Raw genomic sequence first — 13660 nt, 5'->3', positions numbered from 1 at the left:
TTTTCCTGTCGTGATGTATGGAAGTGAGAGCTGGACGATAAAGAAAGCAGACCGCCGAAGAATTGATGCCTTTGAATTGTGGTGCTGGAGGAGGCTCTTGAGAATCCCCTGGACTGCAAGGAGAACAAACCTATCAGTTCTAAAGGAAATCAACCCTGAATGCTCACTTGAAGGACAGATCCTGAAGCTGAGGCTCCAGTACTTTGGCCATCTCATGAGAAGAAAAGAGTCCTTGGAAAAAACCTTGATGTTAGGAAGGTGTGATGGCAAGAGGAGAAGGGGACGACCGAGGATGAGATGGCTGGACGGTGTCTGCGAAGCAACCAACATGAACCTGACACAACTCCGGGAGGCAGTAGAAGACAGGAGGGCCTGGCGTGCTCTGGTCCATGGGGTCACGAAGAGTCGGGCACGACTAAACGACTAAACACAATAACAGTGGCAGCTAATTAAAAAGGTTTAGTGTTAGAATTGTAACTGTTATTATTTACTTTTAACTCTCCAATCTCTGCGTAGAAGGATTAAGAGCAAGTAGAATAAGTAGAATTTGCTGGTGTATATGTGTTTAGTTTTGATTTTATAATTATTATGTTTGTTTTAAATTGTTATTTTGTGTTATATTTGTTTAATATGTAATGTAGTATTTGAAAGATGCCTTCTTCAGAAAAATGGAATTTAGGAGATCTGCTGGGCAGCTAATTCTCTTAATCATAAGCACTAGTGAGCCCCAGATCAAATTGTCAGCCATGATCCCTATTGTTACAGAAAAGCTCACCTCAAGGCATGTGTAAAGTGCATTTCTTTCCCAAATGAGTTACTACATTCTCATATCTCTGGGATTAAGATGAGGATTTTACTATTTACCTCTGTGGGAATTAACCAGAATTTTTAGAAGTGACGCCTGCAAAGAACAGATGGTTCATGTTACTCGTTTCTCCTTCTTTATACGGACACAATGTGAGTACAAGTTCTGCTGTTGGCCGGGCCAGTCCTTTGTAAGAGTGAGAGTGGCGTATGAAAGTTGGCTGCTGTAAACCTTGAGTGTCCCAGCTTTTCTCAAACAAGTAATTTTCCTTTTGATTCAGCTCTAACGACTCCCATTATGACTGTCACTTTCTAGTGCAACTGCTTCTCAAGAATTGATTTCGGGAGGGCTGCTTATACTCAGCTCTAGGGCCCAGTATAATATACGCTTTCATAAATGAGTGTTTCTGAAGCATTCAGTGAAAGTTCTTAAGATTAGACATTTGTTTTCGACACCGATTCAAAAATAGCTCAACTGTACCAATTTTTCCCTCCAGGACACAGTACATTTCCTTACAATTCAGTGCAAGAGACAAGCAATTTTTACATAGTAGAAGCTATAAGAAGTATGCATGCACTGCAAGGTGCAAGAAGCCTATAGTTTGTAATGTAAAGGAGTGTAGCCCCTCATTTATTTTGGGCAATGTGTCTTAAGCCAGCAAATCTTACATGTGATATAAATACATATTTCTAGAACTTCTGGCCAAAATCCTGTTGGTTGATTATGCTGGCATAAATGCAGTGACGTTAACTGCCAACTGATTAACAAATGTAGCGAACAGCCCTGCCCTCACCTGTCCATCACTGCTGAACAGTGGAGAAGGAGCCAATGAGAGGACAGAAGGCGGAGCCAAGGGGGGAGGGGCTGGATATAAAGGCTGGTGTATGGAGTCTGATGAGAGATTCTGGTAGTGACAGACAGCGTGAAACTTATAAGTGAACTAAGAGTGAATTAGAGATCTGTAAGAACTTTGAATGGAATAGAGAGTTAATAAGAGTTTTAAAGTTAAAGTAGAAGCAAAGCAAAGCATGCTGCTTATATACCACCCCATAGCACTTCAAGCACTCTCTGGGCGGTTTACAAGTTAATTACGCAGGCTACACTCCCCAGCGAGCTGGATACTCATTTTACCGACCTTTGAAGGATAGAAGGCTGAGTCAACCTTGAGCCGCTACCTGGGATTGAACCCCAGGTTGTGAGCACAGTTTTGGCTGCAGTACAGCAGTTTAACCACTGCGCTACGGGGCTCAAAGTAGAATTGATTCAAATATAAGTGATTAGTGACCTATGATTTATCTATTGAATATTAATTATATATTAACTCCCCTGATCTAATAAAGGAGTTAAGTTTTAAAAGCACACGTCTCCATGATTAAATGGTATTAAAGCAGTAATACCTGGAGGCAGTGAAGAAAGTAGAAGAGCGAGAATCTCGTGAAGGCCTGGGGGAATAGGGGCTTCAGAGGAGATCGCCACAACAAGTTGCCACGTGTGTCTCTCTTTGTACACCAGCTCACATGACTAGCCCCTAAAAAGGGATAAAAGTGGCAACTTCTTAACTGGGGCAGTTAATAACTGCAATTTTTGTCACTGCATTTACGCTGGTGTAAGTAACCAATGGGTCCTTGTCACTTTAAAACAATACTCTTTCTCCTTACAAATACACTTCATCTTTACCTGCAGACCCCCTTGACATCCTGTTATAACATACTTTGTCTTTGCTTGAGGCCTCTTGCATCAGCACCTGGTACCCAGCCCATGCTTTGGTGTTTGGTTGGTTGGTTGGTTGGTTTTTGCCTCTCAAAAAGTTATATAGGAACATCCATGCTCGAGAATTGTATAGAACATTTCCACATCATATGAACTGATATCTCCAAAAGTATTTGAAGTATTTATTGGATTGTACTCAGGGTGTCTGAGAAGGTTTAAGCTCATGCCAGAATCAATCTGTTCACCTTAAAGGTGCCACAAGACATTTTCCCCTCTCTTCTTCCCCACTAACATGTTGCAAACAAGAAAAGGGTGCAATTTATATGAAGTTATCTTGTGTGAGCCTTACTAATTTGAACAGAAGGGATCATAGAGCTTTTACTGGAACTGCTAAAACTTTTACCAAATCAAAGTATATTCTAGGCTTCATAGGGCCTTCTCTCTCTCTCTCTCTCTCTCTCTCATTCACACACTCACACACAGAGTCCGTGCCAAACTGCTTTAAAAAAATTAAAAAATTCTTTGTGGACTGAAGTGTAACCACATTCTCTAGGAAAGAAGCCCTAGTAGACACATGTCATTCTGGCATTAATACAGCCCACCAGAGGGTAAGTGTAGTGGCTAAAATCCAGTAGCAAGTTACAACTAGAGTAGGCCCATTGAATCAGTGGGGACCTGGTAAGTCAACCCCTCTGTAGGTTCCATTGATTCTATGGGCCTACCCTATTTTGTGACTTACTACTGGATTTCAGCCAGTTTCCCACTCAATAGAATCTACTGTCTAGACATGAAAATTCTTCTCTCAAACAATAAATGTACATTTGCAGATGCTCTGCCTTCTCTGTTTCATATTTTTACACAACATTTCAAACGGAACACTGAACTGTAGGAAAAGCCACTATTCCCTATTGGATATGCTAATTTGAATTGACCATATAAAGAAAAAGAATCACATGACAGGAATATGTTTCAAATTAAGTGCACTCACATGCACTGGGGAAAATATTGCAAAATGTACATATCATACACATTTGTTATAACTTTGCATTGTTCCTTTAAAGAAACATATCTTAAGTTATTGATGGTTTGGCAGCTATAAGGGTGACGTCAGCTCTTCCATTTTGAAGGATCTGCTTTCTTTTAGATAATCTTATGGCATTTCATCAAGTTTCAGTGATTCAGCTGAATTAAAAACCTACTGGCTGTGTGTCAAAGTTCTCTTAACTGCTAAACCAAACATATGGCTGACCACAGAGTCATTTCTCCGCAGCCTGTTGTAAAGCAGCCTTTTGTGATCTGTTGTTGGCAATTGTATTCTTTCAGATTTTGAACTGAATGATATCACAATAACAACTAAATCCAAGTTGGAACTGAAGATTAATCTTAATCTGTCAATGAACTTCTTCATAGAACGTTAATTCATGAATAAAACAAGAAGTGGTCAACGCTTTTGCAAGAAAACCTTACTGTTAACAGGTTGAAAAAAATATTTCTAAGCTCAAAAATAGATGTGATGATAGCTACAGACTTCTGTGTGAGGGATTTTCATCATATTTCAATTTTTGCTATATTTTGCATATGAAAAATCATAAATATAAGGGCCTCTGTGTCTGGTTGTAATGGATTTTATATGGACATATTTGCTGTTCAAGGCCTAGATCTAAGACAAAACTTAAGTGACCTAATAAAATAAGTCTGTTATGTAATTGGGTTGGCTTTTACTATTGTTGCATGTTCCCTTTAACATGTTGATAGGTTTGAATGTGTTGTGGAAGTTGAGAGCACTATCATCATGGAACAAATTGGTCAGGAGTCTGGAGTTCTAGCAGACTTCTACCAAAGGTGGACGAGGTAAAGCTGACATCAGACTAAGATGCAAAGATATTCCTAAAGAATATCTGCTAGGCTGCATATTGAAAAAGTACGAAGCTTTTATACATGTGGCCAGGAGGAAAAAAATCACACATCAAAACAAAATGTACTGATAATGTTGGGCTATTGGAATACAAACACCGAAACAAAACTGAACCAAACAGTGTTGGAAAAGTTGGATTAGGAGTTGAAAATCAAGCAGGAGTGGAACCTGTAGAATTCTGTAAAACTAACAATCTTTTTATTGCAAATATGTGTTTCAGGCAAATGAATAAAAATTGTACTCGTGGATGTCACTGAATAGCTAGGAGGGAAATCAAATACTGTATATATAATTGGAAGCAGAAGGTGGAGAAGCTGGATTCTGCCTCCAAAATAAGACCAGGAGTGGCCTGTGGTATAGACCATGAAATGGGAATATCAACAATACTGTAAAAGCAAAACTGCAGAAAAATACTATTACTATCATAGTGCCAAAATATAACTTAAGTAACAGGCTTATTGAATTTAAAGTCCATACAAATAGCAGATGTGCATTACTAAACTTAATTGACAAGAGAAACTGTGAATTGAAACAAGACATATCATCAGGAAAGGATTGCTGTTAACTATAGGACTATCACATTAATTACCTATGCAAGCAAAGATTTTAGAGCAAAGGCTGTTACCATACATGTAGCCAGAAATTCCTGATGTTCAAGCTGAGTTCCAAAAATGGAGACACTCAAGATCATATTGCAGATATCCATTGGCTACTGGAGCACACCAAAGAATTTAAGAACAAAATCAGTCTGTGCATTATCACGTACAGCAAAGCCTTTGACTTTGTGGATCATTCAAAAAGAAATGGGTGCACCACAACATTTGGGTGCCCTGATAACCTTTATTCTGGATAAAGTAAAGGTACAGTAATGGTACTGTAAGGTCAGAATATATTGGGGTGGTTTTTTTTAAATGTATGACTGACAAGAGAACTACACTATACTGCAACTAAACACAGAGCTTGGAAAAGTGACTTTTTTGGAGTACATCCCCCCCCCTCCGATTTCCCCTAGCCAATAAGGCCCTGTTGGCTCTAGGGCTCTGGTGACTGTACTCCCACAATAAGTTGTTTTTCTGAAGCTCTTGCATGTACCATATTGCCATCATGGCAATGCACCAAGACTTCCAATGGCCCCAACTGATTTGTTTTTGCTTTCTAGCTGTGTGCACACTGCGGTAGTTCAGTGGACTTTCTGCACTGCCTGCCCCCACTGCCTGCAACGTCGTGCTCCCAACTAACTCCATAGCATCTGATTTCTGCTATAGTGGTCCTCTAATTTATTACAGAATTGTCAGTTTCATTTTAAAGTAATATTTTAGAAGCCGTGACTACTTAGTTTATAATAGATCGTCTTTGGATACCAGTGACGTTATATACTGCCTATGCAGGAGTACTAGAAGAATTTGTCTTGATTATGGGAGAGTTAACTCCTTTGGGTTCCATTTTTCACAGGCTGCACAAAGCCTAAGAAGGTTCTGTGCGTTATTATAGAGCTTGATTTGCACCTTTCATTTTTCTTTTCATTGTTGGGGGAATAGCAGTGATACAAGGACAAACATAGAGTGCAAATAGGTGACCTGCTTTGGAAAGGTATTTGAATGTCTGTGGATCTGCCTGTACTTGCTTTTTTAAAAAAACAATGAAAATGACTTTTCTCTTTATATATATCTTTATATGTATACAGCTAACAAAACTTGGCATGGTTTGAGATTGGAAAGTGTAAGTCTGCTAACAAAACCCATCATTTCCATGTGATTTGTTGCTGTTAACGTGGTGAATTGGAAACATTTTGTAGGACTATGAAGCACAGATAAGCCACTTAGATTAAAACTCCCAGGATAACTTTGTTTTACAAAAGAAAAAGTTGCAAGGAAACATCTAGAAATGAGCAGTAGAGCATAAAGCAGTGGTCCCCAACCTTGGGCCTCCAGAGGTTCTTGGACTTCAACTCCCAGAAATCCTGGCCAGCAGAGGTGGTGGTGAAGGCTTCTGGGAGTTGTAGTCCAGGAACATCTGGAGGCCCAAGGTTGGAGACCACTGGCATAAAGGACAGTTAGTACATGTACACTCCCCAACTCCAATTCACAGTGGTTGAAATCTTGTTGCTTAGTGTAGTAAGTTGCACTAGAGTAGGTCCACTAAATTAGTGGGGATTTGGTAAGAACTTGTAAATTCAATTCATTCAAACGGGCTTATTCTGTTTGCAGCCTACTGTGGTAAACTTGTAAGTAGCATAGGCACATTTGAATCAGTGGGACTTATGGAAAGGTTGATTCACTAAATCTCCACTGATCTAGTCTCTTCTAGTGCGGCTTATTTCACTAAACAATGGGATTTCAGCTGGTGTCTTGTCTAAAAACAGAAGTAGAGGAGGCCTCAGCTTGCATCTTTGGAGCTGCATCTGATAATTGTGTGAATAAACCTGTGTTATTGTGACAGGTTTTCCTTCTCCCCTCTGAAGTGCTCTTAACGCTTGACAACACATGGAGAGAGTATGGGAGGACCAGGTGGCAATTTATCCCTCTGGTGGACTTCGTTCTGTCAGTATATTGGCATGTTGGACATTGCCTCTCAAGATGCTTTGCCAGTCAGTCTGGATGGTACTACACAAAATGGACAAAGAGGCTGCTTTTATCTAAGGCAACTTTATTTGTTCCAGTACATTTCATACATTCTTTCCAGTGCTTCATCTGTATTTTCCCTGCTTTAGCATTTCTGTCAGGCATTCAAGCAGCAATGAAATAAAAAGATCCTTATTGGTAGTTTCTTTATTCCTCTTTTAAAAGCATTGTTACCTAAGGTTAAGCTGAAACAAAGAACATACTGTGATTTTCCTGAAATTAGAATATTTGAGAATTTAAGATTGCCATAAACAGCAGAAAATAAAATTAAAATTTTAAAAAGTAATACACATAATTTTGATGAATGAAACTGGATAAATCTGAATACCTGTGGGGATTTTTCCCCCCTTATCTTGCATATCATTAGAAAAGAGGGTCTGGTATATAAAATTTTGTCATTGTATAAAAATGATAAGACCAAATGTGATGAAAAAGGAGTACAGTCTTGTATCTAAATAGCAAGCATTAATAGTTCAACTGATGAGTTAGCATGGTAGAGGAACATTGTTTTCTCTTTTTTAAAATAGCTGTATAATATATATAAATATATGTGCACTGCTGGCATGACAGTAATAAATAAGAGTCCAGATAATAAAGCAGATTTTGTCAGTTCCTTCAAAATCACTATTCCATTAATTTTTCAAAGGTCAAGGTCACAGCTATTCCTCAAGCATTCTTATTTTAATAGAGTAACTGAAAGTGTCTGAGTTCTGCAGAAAATTCATTATCGCCATAAAGCAGCAAAAGGTCACAAAATGTCTTTCTTCAATGAAGTAGCAAATTTTTTTATTTCTCCAATAATTCATTATCGCGGTGGAGCCTGAAAGAGCTCTTGACATTTGAGCATCCTCCTCCTTCAGAGAAAATAATTGTTTTCATATATCATAATTTAGAAAATGACAGAAAAATTAGTGAAAAACAAACACAAACCTTTCTGCTCTGGGAACCATCTGTATTACTCTTTGTTCCTCAGGGTTTGCACCCACCCCACCCCTCATACTCTGTCACTGATACTTTTGGCATGTGTCATGATGCAAAATTGGAAACTGGATCTATTATGTTTCTTTGAGTGCATATCTAGCTTTTGCAATCTGATGCACATCTAGCACTTTCTGTAACAATAAATGTTGACTTACCCTAAGGTTAAATCTCCACCACTGACCAATCTGGGAGCTCATTTGTTGTCATGATGTGACAGTCATGTTTGCTACGTAACATAACACTTGGTCACGAGAGTAATACTGAGGAACTGAAATGCGCTTGGTGGGAACTACAACCCTCCAGATGTTGTTGAACTCTAGTTTCCATCAGTCCTAGCCAGACTGGCCAGTAGTAAGGCGATTATATCCGGAGGGCCAAAACTTATTCGATCTTCAATCTGCCAGTCAGAGCAAATAACACATGAAGTAAAGATGAACTGATCATATCCGATTTATCCGATCAGTACAGATGGACTGTCCATGATTGATAGCTTTTTATGTGCTGTCTCTGAGCATGTAAGCCATCATTATTAAGAGTGTAACAGCTTTATTTTCCTTTGAATCTGTCCAGAGGTTGAAAAGATTACTTTGTTTTTTTTATTACTACTCAGTGCTGAAGGATATGCCACTCAAGCAGAAACATCTGCTTCAAGGGAGTTCCTCTTGTCTTTCCTCTGAACCATTTTAAACTGTGCTTTTCTAGTATAGTGCTATGTCAGATGAGCACTGCAATTTCACAAGCTATCCCTACAGTGCTATGTCACTTGCCAATTAAAAAAAAAGATTGGAAAGAGGGTAGCGTTAATGATGGAAGACGATGGGCAACCTGTGATCCCAGCTAGAATTGTAGTGGTTTGATGTGCAGTGTGGACTTTTGCTCAGAGAATTGCTAGGATAATTAAATATTCCATGTGAACAACAAATATTTTACGCCTATAGAAAACATCAAATTGACATGATTAACCCAGGTCAGCCTCCCTATCTAGTCACCCTCCAAGTGGCAATTAATTCCATAAGCATATGGCATAAAACAAGTGTCTCTTTACTGCAAAGTGGTTGAGAGGGTGGCGGCAGATCAGCTTCAGGCGCTCTTGGACGAAACCAATGCTCTGGACCCATTTCAGTCGGGCTTAAGGCCGCGGTATGGTACAGAGACGGCACTGGTTGCACTGTTGGATGACCTATTGAGGGAGGCCGATGGGGGCAACATGTCCTTGTTGGTCCTCCTCGACATCTCAGCTGCCTTTGATACCATTGACCATGGTATCCTCCTGGGGAGGCTCTCCGAGTTGGGAGTCGGTGGCCTGGCACTTGCCTGGCTCCGCTCCTTCCTGGAGGACTGCCCCCAGAGAGTACAGCTTGGGGAGAGGGTCTCGGCCCCGTGGAATCTCAATTGTGGGGTTCCACAGGGGTCAATCATCTCCCTAATGCTGTTTAATATCTATATGAGGCTGCTGGGTGGGGTCATCAGGGGGTGTGGGGCATCGTGTCATCAGTATGCTGATGACACACAGCTCTACATCTCCTTTGCACCAACTTCAGTGGATGCCATCCGGTCCCTCCAGCGCTGCCTGGACACTGTACTGGAATGGATGCAGTCAAATGGATTGAGGCTGAACCCGGACAAGACGGAGGTCTTGAGGGTGGGCGGCCCTTCCGTCAGCGGCATAGGTGACTCTCCTTTGGAGGGACGACCCTTGCCGCAAAGAGTGAGGTCCGCAGCTTGGGAATACATCTGGACCCGGCGCTTACCATGGAAACCCAGGTGGCGTCCGTGGTCCACTCTGCCTATTTTCATCTATGGCAGATTGCCCAGCTGCGACCATATCTTGATCGGGGGGCCCTCACTACTCTAGTCCATGCGCTCGTAATCTCGAGATTAGACCATTGTAATGCACTCTACGTGGGGCTGCCTTTGAGGTTGACGCGGAAACTTCAGATGGTCCAGAATGCAGCAGCCAGGCTCCTTAGAGGGGTGAGAAAACACCAGCATATCTCCCCCACCCTGGCTGCTTTGCACTGGTTGCCCATCCGTTTCCGCGTTGACTTCAAAGTGCTAATGATTACTTATAAAGCCCTAAACGGTTTGGGACCTCAATATTTGGCAGACCGTCTTCTCCCACCCAGATCTACCCGAATCACCCGACATAGCCAGCAGGGGCGGCTGAGAGGTCTGACGCCGAGAGAGGCCCAGAAGGAAAAAACAAGAAACCGGGCCTTCTCGGCGGTGGCTCCTTGGCTGTGGAATGCCCTCCCAACAGAAATTCGGCTGGCAACCTCGCTGGGTGTTTTTAAAAGCCAGTTAAAAACTTGGTTATTCAAGAAGGCCTTCCCTCCAGTCAATTAAGTCTTTCTCTTTTTTTTTCTTTGCTATTCCATCTTGGTAATCCTCTCTTTAAATTAATTGTTTTAAATTGAAATTGTAGTTGTAATTTTATGATTTTATATATTTTTATACTGTTTTGTTTTATTTTGTAAGCCGCCCCGAGTAGACATGGTCTAGAGGGGCGGGGTAAAAATCAAATAAATAAATAAATAAATAAAAATAAATAAATAAATACTGTATTTGTCATTCAAATCATCAATTGCCACTGAATTTTCTTAGATGATCCTGTATATTAATATTTTAATAAAAATATTTTGCAGTTTCATCATAGGGTTCATAATTTTATAAGGCTTAAACATGTCTGAACAGATTTTATTCAGAGGAAAAATTATACAGTTCTCTGACCATTTTAGTTGCACTTCTTAAATTTAGCAGAACTGCACATGGTATTTACACTGTTGTCTGGCATGTATTTATATAATGTCACCAGGATAGATCTAGGCAAATATAGTTGCAGTTAATTTCCACCAAAATTAAAGAAAACTGCTTTGAAGTAGGGTTCTGCTGTCGATTTATTGTATCTTTCAGAATAACTTAATATGATCAGCAAATATGGCAACTTCATTTTTATATGTTATATAAACATATGCTGATTTCCTGTTGTTTTTGTTCCTATTTTGTTATGTTATTTATTCAATTTATATCCCACCCTTTCTCATACGTGTTTAAGGTGCATTCACATAAACATCTAGTTAAGATTATGAATATCTGGAATTACAAGTCATAAATTCACTCTAAAATTACAAATATGTATAAACACAGATTACAAGTGTATAGCTAATCATTTTAATAAACAATAAAGAAATATGTATGTAAGCCATCTTTGCCTGAGCTTGAAGAGATTGTTCCTGAGCACATGTTGTTGCTTTGTAAAATTGTTGGTCAACACATGGCCCTCCAGAGGATGCTGGATTGCATCTCCTGTTGTCTCTCACTGTTATGTTGGCTAGGACAGTTGAGAGCTGAGGTTCAACAACACCTGGAGGACTGCCAGTTGCCCATCCATGCTGTGTGTACATAGCATTTTCAAGCTTAAAGATTTCTGTCCTTTTTTGGTGGGGCAGGAATTCAACTTAACAATTCTAACTTCTCATGTTGGGCATTCATGGCTTTCTTTCATTAGGAAATATGTACTGTAGGGTTGTAGCATTGGAATGAATAATAATAACTGTAGTATCAGTTGCATCACTAGAATAATCCGTGACTGTCTGTACTATAGACTGAGCTCATTGCAATGTCACTGTAATAGGCACAGCCCATAGGTTGGCATGAATGACAGCAGCATGGTGTTTCCCATAAGTCTGGATGAGCCATTCCATTTCTGGACCGTGTTTGCATTGTGTGTTCTTGGTTTTAAATCCATCCCATCCAATTTCCACAACAGTCTTTCAGTCTGTTTTGAAGCAAGAAAATGTCCATTTATGTGTATGAGATTTATTTTAATACATGTATTTTTGTTTTCACTGAGTTATACACTTTGTTCCTTAATATTCCATTTTAATATAATTTTTCAGTTGAGAATAGCAGTGCAAAATTTGGTGACATACATAGTGAGAAAAATAACCATGTTCCAATCCATAGATTTGTATAGAAAATGTGTATTAGTTCACTTTAACAAGTTGGGCCAAGCAACATTCTTCCCCATCCTTAGCTTCTCAGACTGTATGATTTACATTGTCCCCCGTTCCAGAGACTAAGTTCCAAATTCTCTGGAAAGCACAGAAATCAGTGGGCAAGTGTTGGACTATTTTTTAAAAATGCAGTTCAGGAGATCATACGTTCCTGTTTACATACAAATCTGCACTTCCAGAACATTCAAATCTCTCTCTTCTCTTAAAAAATGGATGTCTTAGCAAAGGCTAAGTTGGACATTTTCACTCATATTTCCTCACTTGATGCTTGCAGTTAAATTTTGAGGCAGGATTCCTTTTAATGAATGGGTCCCTCAGTTTTTTCCCCCCTGTGGGACTGTGTCACTTCAGCAGATCTCTAAAGTGGTGCAGCCTCATGGGAAAGCAATATTACAGTGAGACGGTATGTTTAAATGGACTCTTGGTCTGCTCACAGGTTTTTAAGAAATGTATTAGACATATGTGAAGGGGGAATAAGGGACGGATATTCCATCCTTTTGTACAGATGTAACTGGAACAGGAAAACCATTGTTGGCAGAGCAGTACTGAAATCTTGAACTAATGAATGGAAACATTCTGGAAGCAATTATTTTACAAGCACTTTTTTTGTTTTTCAAACCTTTCCTTTTAGTTTTTAAATGTTTCAGCAGAACCGAGTTTCTGCTGAGGATATCTGTGATAGCAAACACTTCCTACAGCCCAGATGGTCATGGGACCATGAGTTTTAAAACGTTTGTTCTGGGCAGTACTCTCTGGGTCACCAATATTTCGGAATAAAGTACGATATAGTGGAGGGATCTGTAGTTATGCGATGTTTCTAAATGCTTTAATATAAGTTTATTTTCTAAAAGTTTATCCAGCGGAAGCCTATTTTTGCTGCGGGATTTAATTTCTCTCTCCTTCTCCTATAGACCACCATACCTCTTCTGAAAATTTTCTCGGGAGGATTCCCCAATTGTCCAGAGTACATTTTGAAAGAGTGTAGAAAGCCATAGAGATACAAGTGACATAGCACTGTAGGGATAGCTTGTGAAAACCTACAGAGGTTGGGGGAAGGTAAATCCTTTCCACATTCAGCCTGACACAAGCAATTCCACCAGCATCCAAACTGCTTTCGATTTCATACTATAGTTGTATTTCTACTTTGAAGGCAGGCATAACAACATTCATGTTGCAACCTTTTTCACTTCACCTGACCTTTGGTCTGCCTGCAAAGAGAAGAAACCTCTTAAGGTGCACTTAATATGGACTGAATAGGTTATAATGTCATACACTATTATTATTCTCTTCTGGAAGCTTCTCTCTTTTTCTGATTCAATTTGGATGTTGAATTCTACAGGATTTAGTCCCCGTTTCTAGCCAGTTTTGGACTATTGTCTTTCTTTCTTCTGATAAATTGTTAAAAATTCCATCTTGATGTGGGAATAGATAACTCAGTACCACAAATAAAACACTCCATCCAACAGTCTGCAAGTTTAAATGTACAGTATGCTGCTGCAACTGGGTAACTGAGACAGTATAGGGGGCTTGTTGGCACAACCACTTATCCTGCTACTCAACAGTCTACGTTGATGAGCTAGCTGGGCTGATCTTGGATTTGACATTGGACTAC

The 13660-nt window shown here is 39.7% G+C and overlaps 1 protein-coding gene across 4 annotated transcripts in view; it reads left to right on the top strand.

Annotated features, from left to right (window-relative positions):
* The window catches only part of ARSB (arylsulfatase B), a 216298-nt gene that overhangs the window by 50168 nt on the left and 152470 nt on the right, over positions 1 to 13660 (top strand). The window contains exon 7 of one of the 4 annotated variants that reach the window (XM_072992680.2): positions 6870 to 7318. The exons of the other annotated variants lie outside the window; for them this stretch is intronic. Within the exon in view, the coding sequence (XP_072848781.2) occupies positions 6870 to 6889 (20 nt within the window). The 3' untranslated portion in view covers positions 6890 to 7318. Of the gene's footprint in view, positions 1 to 6869; positions 7319 to 13660 lie in introns of those variants that run through there. 4 annotated transcript variants of the gene reach the window in all.

This window comes from Pogona vitticeps, chromosome 2 (assembly GCF_051106095.1).
Source record: "Pogona vitticeps strain Pit_001003342236 chromosome 2, PviZW2.1, whole genome shotgun sequence".
Classification (NCBI taxonomy): Eukaryota; Metazoa; Chordata; class Lepidosauria; order Squamata; family Agamidae; genus Pogona; species Pogona vitticeps.
The sequence above is the reverse complement of the archived record's forward strand: the minus strand, read 5'-3'. Positions and strand labels throughout refer to the sequence as shown.